This window comes from Parasteatoda tepidariorum, chromosome 5, assembly GCF_982258835.1.
Source record: "Parasteatoda tepidariorum strain Cologne lab strain chromosome 5, Ptep-v5.0, whole genome shotgun sequence".
Lineage (NCBI taxonomy): Eukaryota > Metazoa > Arthropoda > Arachnida > Araneae > Theridiidae > Parasteatoda > Parasteatoda tepidariorum.
In genome coordinates this window covers 79453462-79471104 of record NC_141759.1, presented here as the reverse complement: position 1 = coordinate 79471104, position 17643 = coordinate 79453462, and the positions used below count along the sequence as shown (strand labels likewise).

The following is a 17643-nucleotide window of genomic DNA, read 5'->3' as shown; positions in this document are numbered from 1 at the left end:
AAAGTTTTATAGTCACATTTTAATGAAAACGTTATCTGAAAATTTTCAATATTTTATCAATCAAATCTGTTAAAACTTATTTTCTCAGTTTTCTTTTTTTTTTTTTTCATTTTAAATTCTACACAAATATTTTTGATTTTGTTTTTAAATTTTCTTTTTTTATTATTTACTTTTTCTGTGTATCATATAAAATGAAGAATTTTCTAAATATTTTGGCCATTTTTTTTGAACATTTTCAGTCTTCTAACTTGTTTTCTCAAAATTGAAATAGTATATTATATATATCACTCTATATATAATATATCTTAAGGAAATAAATTTCATCTTAGAAACTATTGTAAATTATTCTAGAATCTCTTTCAAGTAGTTATGGAATTTGGTGTAATTTAAAAAACTAAATAATAAAATTCAACTATCATCACATCACGATCCATATTTTTTTTAAAAATAGAACACAATAAGACCTATAATACACATTAAGGTAACAAAGCATTTAAGAGTTATGTTTTGTGATCTATGTAAAACAAAAAACATGTTTTTAGCATTATGCTAAATATATATGAGAAAAAAAATGTCTGATTGTAGGGTTTTTGTTTTTGTTTTAAACACTAAAAGACAACAGCTCTACGAAATTAACAATCTTAAATAAAATGTTTAAATTATAGTTTTTTTATATTAGAGTTTGAATTGTAATATTTTATACTTTTTTGTTATATTATATTATTTTTTTATATAATATAGATATTTTTTTAGATAGAAATTACGCCAAAAAATGAGTTAAAACATGTAAATTATATTGTAATTACATTGAAAAAATTTAAACGTATAGTTGTCACCATTTTTGGTGTTGAAGTGGACTAACATTTTCCACAGTGCCTGTACTCACATTTTTTATTTACTTTTTTAATGTGATAGTTTTATTTATTTATTCATTTTTAGCATGTTTATTTACTGAGAACAGATATTTTCTTATGGTTTCGTTTTAAAAACATTTCGTTTAAAAAATAAGCAAATTTTTAGTAAAATATTCGTACTAATTCTTTCAAACAAGTGTTATTTTGCCAATTTTATATAATTTTTTGCACGATAAATACAGTTCTGTACATAAAAATGTATTTAGTTTACTTCAACATCAAAACTGGTGGCAACTGTTCACCAGAATGTTTTACAGTGTACCATTTTTCTATTTTAACTCTTTACAGAAAAATAATTTAACTGAGTTGCTAATTGAAATGAATGGTTTGAAAAATTTAAAAACGATGACGCATGGGGTTCTATCTTTGCATTTTTCAAAACTTAAAGTGGTTGATTAAAATACATGAGATAAAATTTTTTTTATATTATTTCTAAAAATAGCTTAAACTCTTTTTACGTCACCACCCCTGAAAAAGGTAAAAATGAAGCGAGCACTTTTTCTGAGTAAAACAAACCTGATCAGATTAAAATTTTATACCTGATCAGATTAAAATTTAAATGATCAGATTAAAATTTTATTTTCTAAGGAGCCACAAGAGTTCACATAGTTGAGAAATAAAATTAGGCTTTTAATTATGCAATTAACTGATAAGATAATTGCATCTAATGATGCAATTATCTTATCAGTTAGCTTTTTAGCTTTTCTATTAATTAGCTTTTCTTAACATTTTAATCTATGAATACTTGAAATTAAATAATCTGATTGTTTTGTTTTAATTAAATTTATTAACTATAATATTTTATCTTTTTTTTATGAAAATTTATATTTGATCGTGTTTAAGCTAAGATATATATTTGTATTTAGTTCATAAAATTCCCATTAAAACGGATTGTTATGAAACAGAGAAATTTCCTTCGCCAATTTAACGTTACATTTAAATTTAAATCGCTGCTGTTTAGAAAAGTCGATATCTTTATCATTTAATTCTTATCTTTCAAAAATGCTAATTTAACTATTTTTTAAGGAATTTAAATAAAGATTTACCATCAAAATAAAAATCAATTTCTGCTGCAAATGTGGATTTACTTTTTGAATAAAGAAACTTGCAAAAAATGTTTTTAACTCACCTTCATTTTAAATAGGTTGCGATCGGTTTTTAAGTTTGTGGTAATTTCAAATAAACTAGATTCAATAATTAATAGGAATCAATTCATAATGTAAAATGTCTACTTAGTGCAGTCTGTAGGGCAGTATAAAAATGTGACTGTTTTGATTTCCTGAATTCACCAATCATTGGTTTCCACTGACAACACTAACAGTTTTGTTGGGGTAAAAGGGTAAATTTTTATATTGCATGTTTTCATCAATTTGTATTAACATTGCACTGTTTGTTTTAAACAAAAACCGCTCGTTCATTATGATAGCTTGACAGGTAAGTCTGTCGTTTTCTTTATACTAAGCGTGAAATCATTTTTTTTTGTATTTAATTATATTATTCAACTAACTTGCTTCGTAGTTAAGTTAGTTCGACTACATAAGTAATAATTTTAATTTCATTTAATCATTGTTGTTTGATATATATATATATAAAAATTCAAACTGAAGATAAAACAAAGGAAAATTACAGACATATGAGGAAAAAAAAGGGGGGGGAAATAATAATTAAAAAAAAAATAACAGACAACTGGGGAAAAAATCAAAATGAAACTTATTGTTTTTTTTTAATTTTCTTCGTGTTTTTTTGTATTTATTTATTTTGTTATATATATATATATATATATATTCCTGATAATTTGAAGCACAAGGTGTTATCGACATCAGAGCATTCTATTCTGAACCAGCAGGAGATGTGAAAGACGAATTCTCTCATAGGATTGCCATTGAGCATTGTTAATAATGTTCAGAATAGTTTCATGGATATGTCTAGCTTTTTACTCTCATGGGTGCTATTTTATGGTCGATATGATCAGTATTATGATTATAACTTATCTTGACAGTTTCAAATTAGTATCGTAAAAACTATCTGCAACCATGAATTTTTTTTTAATTTCCCTTATAAAATTTGTTTCTATTAATCTTATTTTGTGCACAATCTCTGAAAAAGCAAAAAAACAATAAAAATAAATGAAACGGTTGTTAAGTGCCAATTCAATTTGATAGCTTGTAGCAGGGCTTTAAGTTAGGATTTTTTTAAAGATAGAGAAAGGTATGAATTAAGTGCCGATTCTAAAGAACAGTTCAGAGAGAAAATTAGTTAAATTTTTTTTCCCTTCTAAGCCTATCTGTTTTTATAAACTTGATAATTTAAAGGTAATAGAACGGGCAATTTTTAGAAGAAAAGAAATGAAGGAACAGAAGTGCCAGTTAAATCAAACAAAAATTTGTAGCAAGACTAAAAATTAGCACCGAGTAATTAAGAACTTAAATAGTGTAACTTCACCAGAAAGGACAATAAAAAATTAAAAATTAAAGTAAAAAACTAAGATATAATTTTTTTAGGATAATGTGTATCAGAGAAATATAAAATCAAATAGCAATTTTATTTAAAACTAGTGGACTGCGCCCCCTGCTTGCTAACGTTCGCCAACCCCCGAAAATTGCTACGCAATCTTATATGGTTTGCTTCGCAAACCAAGCTCGCTTCGCTCGCTACTAACTAAGGTACATTGCAAATGCGCAAAATTATAAGAATTCAAAACAATCATTCAAATCCATATAACAACTTTTTTTTTAAAAAAAAATTAGATATTTTTAGTAAATGCTAAGTCATTAAAATAAATTTGAATTCAAATAAATGACATGTAATTCGTTAAACCTATTAGAAATGTGCTATAGGCGTAATCTTAAGGCGTAACAGCACAACTGAGACTCATTTTTCAATGAATAGCTAATAACAATAATATAACAAATAAATTCGTGATACAAATCAAAAATCGTCAAATAAATTCGTAATATATGAATTCGTGAAACAAAGCGCTTTCGACAAAATACTAAAATAGAGATCTATCGACAAAGACTACTCACTTCTGCCTAGCTTAATAGTATGAGATTGCCGCAGCTGATAGGGTGAATTTCGGAATAGATATTACATTTGGTGATAATGCTCTCTCTGGTTATTTCAGTTTCCGTTTTTAAAAGCGCTATATGTTCAGCCACCTCAACTAGATTTGGCATGTGACATTTTTAGTTGCTATCATTGGTCGATTTTCTAGCGTTACCATTCGGGGAGTTGTAATAAGGCTTTTTTTATCGCCGTGTAAGAGAAATATATAGATCGATTCCTCTGTTAAACCAAGTTTTTATAAACTCAATAAAGTGAGCCAGTGGTGACCCAGGGAATAGAGCTCTCGCCTCTCAATGAGGTGACCCAGGATGGAATCCCAGGAATGACTGCTCCATGCGAATTTCACATCGGACTCGCACCGACTACAGTGCTGAAGTAAAATATCCTTAGTGGTAGACGGATCATGGGTAAAAGTCCTCCTACCATCAGGCTAACAGTGGGAGGTTTACGTGGTTTTCCTCCGCATGTAATTCAAAAGCGGGCTAGTTCCATTAAAAAAATCCTCTATGAAGGCTAGTTTGTCCCGATGCTTCATCCAGGAGCTCCTTTATCTTCTGGGATGCGTTCAAAATTACAAGGCTACGGAGTTGAACGTTGAGAGTAGTAAACACAGAATTTAGTCGACTGTTCAACACCGGTTATAAAATAAAATAAAATTTAATAAAGTGTCGGAAACGGCAACTGTAATATAAAATATAACGGGACATACAGAATTCCAGTTAGGGGTAAAAACTTATAGTAAGAGTCATGTAATAATTATGACATATTGAGCTAAATAAGTGATATAATGGGTTGCAATAAAGAAACGTGTCTTTTTTACTCTTCAAATCAAATGCTAAAAAGAATATTTTATATAACAAAAATAAAATTATATTTTAACACCAATTGGGTGTAATATATAAAAAACACAACTACTTCCACTTCGAAAATTTTACTAGGCATAACATTTACCATTTAGTTTAATTAATAAGCTGAGTTTTAAATATGTTTACTAAATTCATAAACTTAGATAAAACAAAAAAATAAATTATTTCAAAAGGAACTAGACTAATACAATTCCATCCTGCCGAGTAGCGACTTATAACAGTACACTTCATTTAATGTTTACTTGTTGCTAGAAATCAGGTTCGCAGAAAATGCTGTTTACTAGTTAAATTTAGGAGGAATAACACGATCTGTGACGTAGGCTATAGTATACCCAATTAAGCAATTCTTATACTACTTAAATATTGTGATAAGCATTTTAGGAAATCATTTACAAATTTTGCAAAATCAATCGATTTATTTAGCCTCATGCGAAATTTTATAACATAAATTTAATGCATCAAATTAATATAATTTAAATCTAATAATATAATTTAATTCAAGCACACAAATTAAATAAAGGCAAAGAGTCACGATAGCTTTAAAATGCCTTCGAAATTTCAAAAATTATTTCATAAAAATAGTAATTAATAAATAAAATTGTCTTTCATTAGAATTTAAATACAAAAAAAATCAAATGAAATCAATTAAATAGTCGTCACATTTTCATATTACCTATTAGCTGTGACATATTGATTTGGTATTGAGATTACAAAATAAATATTAAAATAACTGTAGTAATTAGACGATATTTGCCTTTTTCCCTTCTAAAAGTCACGCTTCACCGCCGAGCTGTTTGTTCTTTTTATTAGTGACCTTAATGAACATCATCTGCCTGAATAAATCGATTGAAAAGAAATTGAAGAGACCGGCCATCCATCAGGCAGGCTTTAATCTCACTTCGCCCACTTGATATGCTGCTGGTGCTCTTGAAGGTAATTCACTTATCGAATAACGACAAAACACTTGCTGGTCTTATTTTTATTATTTTACGATGTAAATATTTAAAAGTTGAAATTTTTTTTGTTGCGTAAGTAATTACATTTTTATGATATGATTTATAATTTTTGCTCGATATCTGTTGCAGAAGTTATTATTCGTAAACAAATAAATATGCAAGGAATGAAAATCTTTAATCGACGTTTTTAGAACTTTGTGAAAAATAAAGTAAAAAAGAGGTATTTAAGCAAGGAAAGCAAAAGGTGCTATCGATGTCTGTCTAACAACTTATTGAGGAAGAAAGAATTAACGGTGTTTTTCGAAGCTCAGTCGACAAGGAAAATAGAAAAGCCATAGTTTAAGTGCTTTACACTTGAAGCAATGCGATGATTTTAAACCATATATATAATCTTGCCATGAAGAAATAATTATCTATGCTTTAGAACAGACAATTGACATAAATATTTTAAAATTTATTAAACTTCTTTAAAAATCGCAAATTTGGCAACATTTTTCCATCTAGATGAAGTAAGTTTTTAAAGTAAGTATTTAAATATTAAAAAATTAAGCCACAAACGCAGGGCTCGAAAAAACTCAGAAATTTTAACCGTCCCCGAGGACGGCTTGTCCAACAACGTACCCGTCCTCCTTGGAAACTAACTCGTAGCTTTTAAATAAATAAAAATATAATGTTCTCTTCTTTATTACAAACATTTAAATAAATTGCACAATGAATTAGTAGTTACTAGGATTACATTATACAGTAATAAACGAAATACTAGGTTACTAATAGTAACCTAGTATTTCTGTTATGAAATAATTTATTTCTTTTATGAAATAATTTAAATGACAAAGGTCAAGTTATCTGGAATGTCAATTTATCCGAGGGTGCTGCGTTTTTTAAAGGAATCAAATATGACGTTTGCCAGTTCCATAATCAAGCCAATGATTTACAGAGGTTTCTGCACAGAAATCTTAAAGGGGTTTTCCATTTAGGTAGACGTTCATAATTGCGTTTAACGCTTCTTGTTTAAGACCAGTACGTAATGTTTTTTTTTTTCTAAGTTCATTGCTGAAAAGCCCCTTTCAACCAATGCAGTACTCTCAGACAGAGAAAACATCAAACATCAATTCCACCATGCGCAGTATGTTGCTGTATTGCGGGTCATTTTGCTGCATTAGGTTTATAAATAGCTTAGACTCGGAGGAATGAAGTTTTCTGATGTTTAACGATGTTATGTATCTTAGATTTTAATGACACCTATTCTTGAGAAAAAATTTCTTTATCTACTCCTTCAAAAAAGATTGTAAGATAACAAAAATTGAAAATGTATCACGAACATTAACGGGAAAATGGCCGTCCACGCGGGCGTCGGATTCGAGAAATTCGTTGTCCGCTGGGAATGACGTTTTTGACCACCGAAGACGGGCGGACGAGCGGTTTTTCGAGACCTGCTCAAACGCGTTACATTTTCACAAAACTGTGGCTTTTCTCCATATTGACGTTTAGTGCCAATTTCAAAATAAGCGTAGACAGCGCTGGCTTTAGATAGGCTAAATTTGATCTAACAGTCATTAGTAACAGTTACAAACCCACAGCATTTATTAAAATAGCATTTATTATTATTATTCGCAAAAAAGCATCATTTCAAATTGACGAAGGAGCCTTTGAAACACAGCCTTAAAAACACAAGAGTCCTTTTTTATGGCCTGATGAAACTACACAAACCTGTTACATCAACATGAGCATCACCAACTGTAGACATCAACATGAATAACCAATCACAGAGAGCAGGTGGCAGCACTTTGTAGTGGAGCTTTACATAAAGGGTGTCCCAGGAAATTGCAAAATATTGCAATCGTTGACGTAATGCAAAAACGATGCGATTTGTCTGATATGCAAAAGGACAAGATCATGGATTTTCGGGTCAAAGGTGGAAGCATTTGAAAAAAGCTACTGTTCGCGTGTTTACGAGGTAAAAGTATACATTGCATGGCAAAATGTATCAAATGTGGTGAAACACGGGCCATAGATGACAGAGGTAAACGATATCTGTGGAGCTACGTTCGTAACGTGCAACCGTTAAGCAATTAATTGTTCAAATGAAATAAGGAATTAACAAGAGTGTTTCCTCAACGACAGTTCAGGAACGTAGCTGCGTATGGGCCTCAGAAGTAGACGTTAATGCACTTATGCTGATTGCTGTTCTTCGGCAACGAGTACTTGAATTTGCACGCCAATACTGCAACTTGATGTCCAATGAGTGGAGACAGGTGGCTTTATCCGATGGATGGATCTTATGCTACATCGGACTGACAGCCGTTGGTGTATACGGCATAAAATGTCTGAAAACAAATACTTAGCAACAATTGCCGGATAGGTCCGAGCTGAAGGAAGGAGCATTATGGTCTGGGGAATATTTTCGTGACATTCGTTGGGTACATTCGTCACTGTGGAAGGCACGATAGATCAACAGTGCGCATCTGTCCTTTCGGACCATGCCCAACCCTGTGAAATGTTTTTCCTAAGGATGATTGTATCTACCTGCAGGATAACTGCGAAGCGTCATACAGCTATGTGTGATTCGAAGAGGACCAGCATGAGTTTAACGTACTCTCCTTGCCACCAAACTCACTGGACTTAAACTTAATCAACAATTTGTGGGACCATTTCCATCGGGTTGTTCGTGCCATGGATCTTCAACCACGTAAACTATCGCAGCGAATAACTTTATCTTAAGATTTAGCGTAGAATTGCGTTATAATAATAATTTAAAAATTTTAATAAAAACAATTATCTTGGATTTAATTTCTTAATTTAAAAATCAACCAAAATCACAAACGTAATAATAGCAGTGCAGGTTTACCTTTAAATTAGGGATGCTAAATTATCTATAATAAAACACTACCTTTATGACTTTTTATAATCTTTTTTTTTTGACAACCAAAACAATATAAAAATCAATGTGGGAATGGTAGATCTCACCATGTGGTTTTCCGGCCAATACAAATGCACAGATAAGAATGGAAAGCAGTGTAATACCATTATGTTTCAATGTCATACAGAGAAATAGACCGTGTAAAAAAATATATTTTTACAAATTTGTTCAAAAAATATTTGTTGAATACAAGTAAATGGATTGATAAACTGAGCTTACCATATTTTTTCTGCGCATTACCAAAAATTACTGGAGTAGATATCAGCATCATAAAGAAACAGAAAATTGCACAAGTACAACCTAATTCTTTAATTAAATTTAGATATTGCCATTTATCGCATAAAAAAAAATTTAAGCATTTTTTTAACTAGAATAATGTAGCTTTTAATATGAATTTGTTTAACAAATTCACAGAATTCATTAGAAGCTATACAATTTAATTTGTACAATTCGAAGCTATACTACGAAAATCAATTTTCTCTCTCTTGCTGACAACTGAATAGAGTTTGATTAAAATAAAAAAAATTATATTTTCTTATCATTGCTAAGCCTTGGACTTGAGTAAAAAATTTTCTTTTTCATTGGAATGCTAAGTTGTAAGTTACGTTGTTTTTGCACCGCAAGCTAATTATTTTAAAAGTTTTCTTTTTGCGGCTTTCCATTGTTCTCCAAAAGGATAGTCTTATAATCAGTCAATTTAAGCAAACTATTATCATTAGTTTTCCTGTTTAGACACGATACGTTTAACCATGAAGGTATTAAAAACGCTTATTAAGAATAAGCTTATTTAAAAATAAACTTAATATGTTTATTTTTTTTAAGAAAATCATTATTAAATTGGATCAGGTTTGGGTTAGATAGACTGGTAATGACTCAAACAAAAGGCATAAGGCAAAGATACAAAAAATAAAAAAGTCAAGCATCTCTGAGTTGTATGGGTTGTTCAGAAAGTAATTTCGATTTTTACCAACAAAAGACTTAATTGTATTTTTACACAGCCAACTTCACATCTAAACCACATAATTGTTATATATTTTGACTGCTGATATAGCAAAGCTTGCTTGTGAAAAATTAGTTTTTGTTTGGTACTCTTTCAAATATGGAAAATAAAAAGAAATATTTTAAGCATACTTTACGTTTTTATTCACGAAAAGGTAAAAATGTTGTTCAAGCAAAAAAGAATAATTCGATGTGCATGGAGAAGATGCCATGTCACGGTACGCCAGTGTCAAAACTGGTTTGCAAAATTTTAATATAACAATTAAGATGCATCACGTCAGTCAAAGCTGAAGAGACACAATATGGGCATTAATTGATGCTAACTGGCGAATAATAACTAGTGAAGCTATTGAGTGATTAAATTTATCGAATTCAACAACAGTTCATGACCATTTGAAAATGTCTGGAAAATAATCTATTATATATAATTCTCTTACGTGGCTCCCAAATTTTGGCTATATTTCTTTTCCGCCGGTGGCAACGTTTGCTTTGTTTTGAAAACACCAAAGCATTCTGCCTTTTAATGATGTGTTTCTGATCTAATAAATATAATTCTCTTACGTGGCTCCCAAATTTTGGCTGAAGTACTTTGTACAACTAAATAAGATTCTTTTCACAACAGTTAAATATTTACTTTATTTTCTTCATTTATAGAGAAAACAGTCGGCAAAGAATTCTGTTAAGTTAAACAGCATTTTGCTAAAAAAATAACGAATTCTGAAAGAAATAAAAATAAACAACTTAAAAAATAAAAATGCTGTTGCCAGCCATAGAATTTTTTAACTTAGCAACATAAATCAAAATAACATAGAAGAGAAACTAGATCGAAATTATGATACCTGAGCGCTTGACGTAACAAATCCTTCAATTCTAAAAGTGTTGTATCGCCAAGTGCCCAAATTAACAATTGTGTTCTTAAAGAAATGCTATAAAAAGTTTTAAATAAACAACCTTCTTCTACAACTGCTTCTTGAAGAACTTGGCTCATTGATTAAAAATATTGTTTTAATTTTACAGTACTAACTTTACTTCTACTTTCATTATTGCTATGACCCTCTTTGTTAACATTTTACAACTTTGCTAAATTTGAGGACTTTAAGTTGTTTTGTGGTTGAATACTGACATTTGGAAATGTGTACATAAAAAAAAAATAATATTTAGAGGTTAAGAGTTGCCTCAGAAAAATTTGAATTGTTGACATTGAACTTAACAATGGAAACAATCGTTTTTGTGAAAAATTGAATTGTATTGTTGACATCAAAACTAAAAATATTGTGTTTCAACTTAACAATACTACCTTAATTTATACTTCAGAATTGCCTCGGAGAAATTTGAATTGTTAGCAATGACTTAAACAAAAAGTTTTATTTTCACTGACAAATACTATATTATAATTCTAACTTTTTCTATGACTATACCCATTTTCTTACTCTTTTCTTTGTTTTTTATACATTTTATTTTTATGTGTTTAAATAAAAAACTTATAGTTGTTCTGCTTCTGAACACTGATGAAAACACAAAATGATGGGCTTCATCAACAATCAAAAATATATACATTTATTTTACAAATTCCATATTATTAAGGTGGCGCTCTTCAGAGAATTAAAAATACAAAATTATCTTCATCAAAGCCGATGCTTTACATCCGGCTTTCAGTGGCAGACTACTATTTCATATTGTTTTACAACACATGGCTTTAGCCCTCTGGTGGGAAAGATTTTAAAACAAAACTTACAACAGTTACTTTTCTCAACAACTGAAATTTAGAATAGTGTGATTAAGAAAAATATGTGAACTGTTTGCAATTTCAAATTAATATTGAAATGTACAGGTTTAGAATTTTCTACAGTGAAAAGTTTTCGGAACTTCAGTATTCGAAAAAGTATACAAAAACTAGACGTTAAGAACGTATCCAATGAGCGAGAAAAGCGAGCATAGGATTGCGAAGCAATCCGAAATGAACTGTGAAAGGAGTTCCGGGGGTTGGTGAGCGCCAGCGAGAAGGGGACGAAGCCTCCTAGTTCATAATAATTCATAAATAATTTTTTGCGCACATTATTACGGGGAATGAGAAATGGATTTTCTACAATCTCTCTACAAAACATTTTAGACGGTGAAATCTTTACTTTAAAGGAGAAGGTCAAAAATTATTTGGATCATTTTTTTTTTTTTTGCCAGCAAAGAGCAAAAATTTCATGCGCTTGGAATCATGCTACAACTTAAAAGGTGGGGAAGGATATTGATCAAGAATGAACTATATAATACAATTAAATATTTTTTTAATTTAAGAAAATGGTCCGTCGATTTCATTTTTAAAAAAAACGTAATTATTTTTCGAACTATTCAATCGGATTCAATGGAAAAATTCCATTCGAGGTGTTTTTTATTCGACTGAATTTCATATACGGTTTTTTTAAACTTATTTAAAAATTTTAAATGCTACTAGTTCCATTTCATTCAAGCAAAATCATTGAAGCAAAATACTGTCACGTGGAGTTATAAGTTACCTTTTTTCAACATAGGGCGCAGAGTATATATTAAAATTATCAGTAACGTAAAAGTTGTTCACGATTTAAAACCAAATTAAATGCGACACATTGATAGAAGCAAAATATTTACTCACCAATAATGTCGCATACTTCATTTCTTGTAATGTTCCTTTAAAAAAAGATTCCTGTCCAGTTGTGATGCTTAACGAAGCACATTGAACATACCAAAACCAGAGCTTCAGGGAATAAAATATCATTAAATTTCTTTTCCAAACACTAAATGTAAACGTTTTATTTCATTTCTAATATTGTGTTCAGTCATGTATGTTACCATTACTTAACCACAATAGAGATATCTAAGCTGACGTTAATGCGCGTACATGCCGACTGAAAATTTATTCACGATCTATTTGTTACTGGTAATACCAATTGAAATACGCTTCATTTCAAAGTAAAATAGTACAAGCAACTGGTTACCATTAATAAGCAAAGCATAACGACATTTGATTGAATGATAAAAGTCAAGTGATATAGTTCAGCTGCTAGCTTGGTCATCTCAATTTTTTGCTTTATTCCTCTCAGATCTCCCTGAAAATGCACAATAGCACTTTTTCCATAAAATTCAGCGCCTTTTATTACTTTACTTCATCAACCATTTAATTCATTCTTTTTTACAGATTCAAGGCTGGTATCCCTGAAATAATTTGGCAGACAGATGGAAGAACACCTAGTAGAAGAAGCATCAATGGTTACGAAAACAGCATAACAACTAACTTAAGAAGTCAAAATTTACCATACAATGGAACATAGTAAAAGTTAATTTACAGGTAAACTAACACTTAAACTTCCATCATGGTTGAAATGAAAGGATTAGAAGATAACAGGGCTGTACCCAGGCCCTTGGACACAGATGGTTATGTACCACCACCAGATTCAAACGATCCTCGTGCCAGAAGTGGACCAGGTTCTAAGAAAGACATCATCGACAATGTGTGTTCTTCATTCAATCAAGACCTTCTAATTGCCAAAACATTTTATTTCTTTTTCTTTTCTGCTTTTGGCTCTCTTTTTCCTCTTTTGGCTGTTTATTTCAAACAGATGGGCATGAATCCAACGCAAAGTGGTTTCTTAATTGGCGTTCGACCTTTCGTGGAGTTCCTGGCTGCGCCATTCTGGGGCAGTATGGCAGATAGATTTCGGAAAGGTAAATTGTTCTTAGATATCATTAAACATTTTTCAGAGGATTATAAAATAATCAAGAACTTAAAAGTTATCTGAAAACAAAAATTATCTGGTTTAGTAAATATCTAGTGAATAATTATGCTGCTTGTTTACATCCCCCCAAAAAATCAATTCTTCAAATAAATATTCGTTCTAGGCTTAAAATTTTATTTTTTTCATTTATAATTAGATGTTGAATAATTTGAGTGTATACATTTATTACGCATAAATAAAAAGAAATTGTGTTCCTTTTAGGAATGCATCAAAATTTCTGAAAATTTAAACGTCATTATTTATGAAATAAAAACGTTTCTTACTCATTAATATGATTAGGCTAACGAAAATAATAGCTTTCAGATGCACATGTTCACTAGTTTATTTTTTTCCTCCGTACTGATATTTAATGTATTCTACCTTATCAATTTGTTTAATTCGTCCCCTCTTCCTCGAAATAAGTTTTAAATATTTCGAAGCAATCGATTTTAATTGTAGTTAACTTTTGAGACATGAATAAATTTTTTTTTTTTATCTAATTTTAACTTCATTTTTCACTTATTAATAATTTTAAAGACTATCTCATTTAAAAACTATTTGCAAAAAAATTGCCTGGTTTACTTTTTTATGGTCTTAGTTTGTTATACAGTAAATTAAAATCATTTCGTAATCATATAGATTTCAACAATTCGACACAAATGGTACAACTTAACACTTTTTCTTTAATTCTATAATCACAAATTACAAATAAAAAACGCATAAATATTTTATTTTAAGTGTTATTTATGTTATAATCAGCAGTTAAATTCGATATATTTTTGGATACCAAAATGAAAACTACAAATGTTTAATTTTAATAGACAGTGTTTTGCAATGACCGCCATTTATGTGTATATTTATAATTTTTGAATATTTGGGTTCGTACCTTTCAGTTTCATCCAACAAATATATTGCAGTTTGATTTATTTTCATTTAACATTCCTTATTAACTCCAATAATGAATCATCATATTTTGACAACGTTTTTATTTTTCTCACTTAAAAAATTTGAGGTAAAGAATGATTTGTATAATAGATATTTCTAGTGTATGATTGCAGAAGACTCTGTTTGCAATTTTATCATTGCAACATGTCATGTTTCTTTTTTGTATTGCAGGTAAAATAATGTTACTGTTTTCCCTGCTGTCCTGGATTGTCTTCACTTTAGCTCTGGCATTCATTCAACCGCCTGCCTCATCATGTGTAATTTACAACAACACTCACCACGTTCTTTTCATTCCCGACAAATCAGAAACAGGACGGGCTAAAAGATCTGTATCTCTAGACCTTAGCGACTACGATCCCATCTACGAAGACCAAGAACTCATAGATCAAGTTTTGGCATACGAGGCCTCTAAAAGTAGAGACAGATATTCATATCTTCAAGAACCTAACTCCACCGACGAGGACATCATCGACAGCTTAGATGAAAACGAAATAGGAAATTGGCTGATGGGTATCAGAAAAAGACGCGAAAAGGAAACCGAAGCTGCCAAGGAAGATAAAAAACCAGCCAAACTGAAACCTAAAGACAAAGATTATCCTTCATACGTTGTTGGACAGTCACCAAATTCTGTAGAATTTACTCTAAATTACAACAAAGATCAGCATACTTCATATGTTTCGCCACGTTTTAGTTCCATAGTTTACAAATGGGAAGATGTGCAGGAGGTATTCTTCCTACTCGTCCTTTTGATAGTACTTGGCGAGTTTTTTAGTGCTCCTGCCATTACCCTCGCAGATTCAGCTACAATATCATACTTGGCTGATAATGCAGATAATTACGGAAAACAAAGAATGTTTGGTTCACTAGGATGGGGCTTGGCCATGTTCTTCGTGGGCATAGCACTAGATCAATCTACTGCTTTTCCTGATCATCCCTGCGGGCCACATGAAAGAGAACGGAATTACACCATTTGTTTTGCCACTTTCTCCGTTCTAATGGGATGTGCACTGATATCTGCCACGCAATTGAAATTCGAGTATGAGGTGATTGAGGATCAGGTGTCTATGAAAACGATAATACAAAATGGCGCTCAACCTCAAGTAAAAGGTAGTGGTTTACCAAGTTTTCTTACTGAAGGAACGGTTATGGATGATTCACCAATACCAATACCACCTCCTCAGAAGCCTGAAGAAACGGCTCCAAAGGTAAAGCAACTTGTAACTATTTGTTTTAAATAATTTCATTATTAGAAAAATCAATTTAAGGTTTGACTTATCCGTTACATTGAGCCCTAATAAGTTGAAGCATATTTCCAAGCTATTTCTACCATAGTATGAATCAAGAATAAGAGGATCATCTTAGATATGGTTCAACTTTCAATCTTATTAAGGTTCTAGCAAGTTAACAAGGTTTTATGCTTAACTTGCATCGTACAGCTTGTAATTCTTTTTCAATTCAACTTTTTATTATGAATCAATTTTTTGGGGCATCAATTTTGTTTTTATTAACAATTAATTGTTTTAACTGTATTACGAGACATTACGATTAAAAATCAAATTGCAATATTTAATAATTTTTAATTTTATTCTTATAAAAAAAGTGAATTTTTGTTAAGTTTTTAAAGAGGGATATTAAATTAGTTATTTAGGCATTTTTGAACCAGTAGATGGTTCAATCATTTCTAACAAGGCAGTTATAAGGAAAAAAAATGCTTAAAATTCTAAAACCTTTAAAATGATCATAGTTTTCTCTAGTGATGAATTCAAACTTGTAATTCTTACTTACCAGACGTAGTTTCACTAATAGATCTTTAATATACTCTACTGCAATGCTGGCAACCAAAGTAAAGGTATTTGTCGGCCATCATCGTGTTAATAAACGGCTTATTTTGAAATGGAAAGCTGACGAAATCAAAATAAAACATTATACTCTGAAATACATAAGCTGTTTAGTTATATAATCGATATTTTTAAAGTCACATTACTTTTACCATTTAAATTATTAGAACTATGCTCGGTAGTCCATAATCATCGCCTTTAATTTATATTTTTTAAATCAGTGTACACACGTTAAGTCACAAATTGAAATACATATAAGAAAATAATAAGACAATTTAAAAATTCGACGAATTGAGGTTCGTAGAATTAAGATGATCAAAGCCAGTTTCATTTTACCCCCTCTCATTTTCCTCCAGCAAGCAAACATGTTTTAATACTTCAATCTTCCCTTAATCGTTAATTTTTCAAGTTTTTAGGACATTTTTTTTCCTTGCTTAATATACAATGTCAAAGATTAAAATTTATTTTTTTTTTTTACTTTTCTTTCTCTTTTATTATTATTTATTTTTAAATTTCTAAAATTATATAATGAAAGCAATAATTATAGAATACCCAATACAAAAATCGGATTTTATTTTAATTCTATAAACCGCGATGGCTCAGTGATTAAAGACACTGAGCTGCTATTAAGAAAGGCTGAGATTCGATCCTCAATAGCGACTTTAAGCTTAGACAGAGTCATATGGATGGGGTGCAAGCTTTTCTGTGAAGTAAAGGCGGCTTGTGCACAATACTGACCACATTGAACAATTTGTCATTATTCACGAAATGCTGATGCTTTTAACCCTATGTCATTCCTAGCTCAGAACTGGTTGTTGCCGGAATATTTTATTATTGTTATCAAAAACTATTACCTGCTTAGATACCAAATTATTTCCCTAAAAATAATCATTTAGAAAGAAATCTCATAATTTCATTCGTTCAGTAAAAGCATTTAGGCAAATTCTTTAAAGTGAAATACCAATAGCGTTATTCGATTAAGCTCTAGGGGAAAAAATATTACATTAGAAAGTATTCGTTCATTTTAAATCAATGAAACATAAAATGCGTTAAGGTAATTGAATAAAACTCTTCATCTAATATTTAATATAATTATTCCCACTAATAACCTTTGGGAAAATTTCTAGTAACACATAATTCGATTGTGTCTACGAAATGTCTTTAATGTAAAAGAAGGAAAAAAAAAAGATTAGTTTCGTATTATCGTATATATTTTCACATTCTTTCTACTTTATTATAACGAGATATTCTTTTTAGCAGGAAAATTAAATTAAAATCTCACATAAAACATTATTAGAAAATTATGTATATAATGACAAGTATTAGATTTTTATTACTTTTTCTTAGATCACATTAGTTGCATGTTTAATTAAAATAAAAGTAATTTAAGGATATA

General features: G+C 30.2%; 2 protein-coding genes across 5 annotated transcripts in view; one reads left to right on the top strand and one right to left on the bottom strand.

Annotated features, from left to right (window-relative positions):
- jef (major facilitator superfamily domain-containing protein 6 jef) overlaps window positions 1-17643 on the top strand; it is a 47724-nt gene that overhangs the window by 2621 nt on the left and 27460 nt on the right. Inside the window, exons 2-3 of the mRNA XM_016049504.4 lie at window positions 12888-13414; window positions 14581-15614. Of these exons, the coding sequence (XP_015904990.2) occupies window positions 13063-13414; window positions 14581-15614 (1386 nt within the window). The 5' untranslated portion in view covers window positions 12888-13062. The remainder of the gene's footprint in view (window positions 1-12887; window positions 13415-14580; window positions 15615-17643) is intronic.
- LOC107437484 (uncharacterized) overlaps window positions 1-17643 on the bottom strand; it is a 104733-nt gene that overhangs the window by 67425 nt on the left and 19665 nt on the right. Inside the window, exons 2-3 of one of the 4 annotated variants that reach the window (XM_087164380.1) lie at window positions 16195-16310; window positions 12345-12446 (exon numbers count right to left, since the gene is read on the bottom strand). The exons of 2 other annotated variants lie outside the window; for them this stretch is intronic. The gene's annotated coding sequence lies outside the window, so the exon portion shown is untranslated. The remainder of the gene's footprint in view (window positions 1-12344; window positions 12447-16194; window positions 16311-17643) is intronic. One more of the 4 variants, XM_087164379.1, reaches the window with a different exon arrangement.